This window comes from Pteropus vampyrus, unplaced genomic scaffold (assembly GCF_000151845.1).
Source record: "Pteropus vampyrus isolate Shadow unplaced genomic scaffold, Pvam_2.0 Scaffold121, whole genome shotgun sequence".
NCBI classification, from domain to species: Eukaryota; Metazoa; Chordata; class Mammalia; order Chiroptera; family Pteropodidae; genus Pteropus; species Pteropus vampyrus.
The window spans coordinates 9,838-12,164 of record NW_011888902.1 but is presented as its reverse complement, the minus strand read 5'-3'; the positions used below and the strand labels follow the sequence as shown (position 1 = coordinate 12,164).

The following is a 2,327-nucleotide window of genomic DNA, read 5'->3' as shown; positions in this document are numbered from 1 at the left end:
AATGGTTGTTATGCAGATGGCGAAAAACTGTCTCAGAACATTCAGAAGAGCAGGTTCTGTACGGAATTCGGTCCGTCCTCTCTTTTTAAAATGGGGCTTCTGGCAGTCCTGTCAGCAAGGGGCTGGAGATTTGCATTTGACAGCGATCCTAGAGCAATTCATTAGAAGTTTTTACTTTTACAAACAAAATGTACCCCCAAAAAATGTATAGAAGCATTCATAGGAGCTGGCCTAACTACTAAAAAAAAAAAAACTCTCTAATGTGTATTCTCCTGAATATATTATTAAGATGATAGATGACTGATGATTGATAGATAGATAGATAGATAGATAGATAGATAGATAGATAGATAGATAGAAGAAAGACACCAAATGAGAAAAAAGAAATCCTGAAGTTAGATTCGCACATGAAAGCTTAGTAAGGCACAGTCATACTCCCAAACACACAGTCTTCTTGTATTGCCATTTAGATCTATCATTCTGATTGATCACTGTGTAGTTGGCTGTTATTGGGCCTAATTTAACCCTATACACTCACAGATCCATCTACTCTGTCTATTGCACCTGACATTCTACAAATTACTTACTCATGCAAATGTCGACCTAAGGTAACCTTTTAGGATATTCGTGTTTAATTATACAAATAGTTCTTGATAAATAAGATTATATATCCTTCCATATGTTTATTCCCTCCTTGATGAAAGGAAAATCTAATTTTCATGCAGATTTGGTGGGGACCATGTTTGAGAATTGCTGAGTTTTATATAGTCTGCAGATCCATCTAGTTTGCAGAAGTGGACAAAAATCATGCCACTTCCTGCCCAGAGACAGCAGCTTTTCCTCGGGCTTAAATCCGCCAGCTGCGTTCTGACATCAGGGCTCCCAAATCCGCTCCCTCTGTGTTCCCATGGGCACAGGTGACAACGAGGAAGGACCCGTTCTCCTCACGTCACGAGGCCATGCCATCCAAGTGCATCTCGTTCTGCTGCGTGCAGCCGTCTGGGCGTGCCCCCTTTTCCCCAGCTTGAGGTTTTCTTGCTTTTGACTGGTCTTACTGGTTCCTCTTTGCAGGTCTGGGCGGTGAATTCAGTGGGCAAAGCCCCGAGTAGCTGGAGCAGGTGCAGGACGGGGCCCGCCCCGCCGGAAGGGCTCGGGGCCCCCAGGTTCCACGCGGTGTCCTCCAGACACGCCGTGGTCAACATCAGCGCCCCCGCGAAGCCCAACGGCATGGTCAGCGTCTACAGGCTGTTCTGCGAGGCCGGCAGCGGGGCGCACACCGTGGTGAGTAGCAGAGCGCCCCGATCCTCCTCTCTCGGTCCCCGGAGCTTCACTGCCCTGTGGCGAACTTAGTGGCACCAGGGTCCCCGTGAGGAGAGACAGCGAGCGTTAGGAAACGAGCGGGGAACACGTGAACGGTGGAGGAGCGGAGGCCCACGGTGGGATCACAGTCCCGGCGAGTGTCAGGGAGTCGCATCGCGGGAAGGAGAGTCCTCACGTCACGTGCTTCGCGGTGGCTTACAGGAAGGGACGGCAAACGGTCACTGGCGGCGGCGCGAATGTTAACACGAAAAGAAGAAGAAGAAAACGCAGAGCAAAGGTGGTCCCCGGAATCTTCATTCTGGCTCGCACAGGCCTCCCGTTAGCAGCTTAACACGCAGTCTGTCGTTCGGTGACAGTGAGGGTGACAGTCCCGTGGAAGGGACAGCAGAGCAGCTCGGCACAGCCCTGGTGCCGCCGTTGGTGTCTCAGCATGCCCGGGGCACGTCGGGGACACGGCGGCCGGGTCAGGGAACTCCTCCCTCACGCCGAGCCGTGGGCTGGGAGGACACTCGCCGTCTGCGACACCGGTCCCCACACTCTTTCCGTGAGCAGACCGAGAGCCAGCGCGGTGAAGTCTCTCTTCCCTGTGGCTCAGCTGTGTCACCCTGACTCACATCCCTCACGGACACGCGGAGATGCTGAGAGATCGCGCAGAGCCCAGCCTCGCAGCATAAATTTTTTAGACCGGTTTAGGGGACAATCTGGGCAAGTGTGGAGAAGCCATGAGAGGCCAGAGCGCCAGGTCCTGAAGCGCAGTTGCACGAGATAACTCGCCCGTGTGAGGGCGTCTCCTATTGAGTGTTCAGGGAATATTAGCATATTTTCTTCGGAGCCTCGTATTCAATAAACATAGACGATGTAAATACAATCAATCCTTGATTATCTGTGCTTATATAGTGATAATAGTAAACTAAAATAATTTATATTTGGAGTGCATTGTATGCATTTTTTAAATAACAGCGCTTCTTAATTATACGTAGCTTATATCAATGTGAAAATTAGTTTCC

The 2,327-nt window shown here is 50.2% G+C and overlaps 1 protein-coding gene across 1 annotated transcript in view; it reads left to right on the top strand.

Annotated features, from left to right (window-relative positions):
• The window catches only part of USH2A (usherin), a gene marked incomplete at its 3' end in the record, with an annotated part of 612,524 nt that overhangs the window by 604,369 nt on the left and 5,828 nt on the right, over positions 1-2,327 (top strand). The window contains 1 exon segment of the mRNA XM_011366141.1: positions 1,072-1,281. Within this exon segment, the coding sequence (XP_011364443.1) occupies positions 1,072-1,281 (210 nt within the window).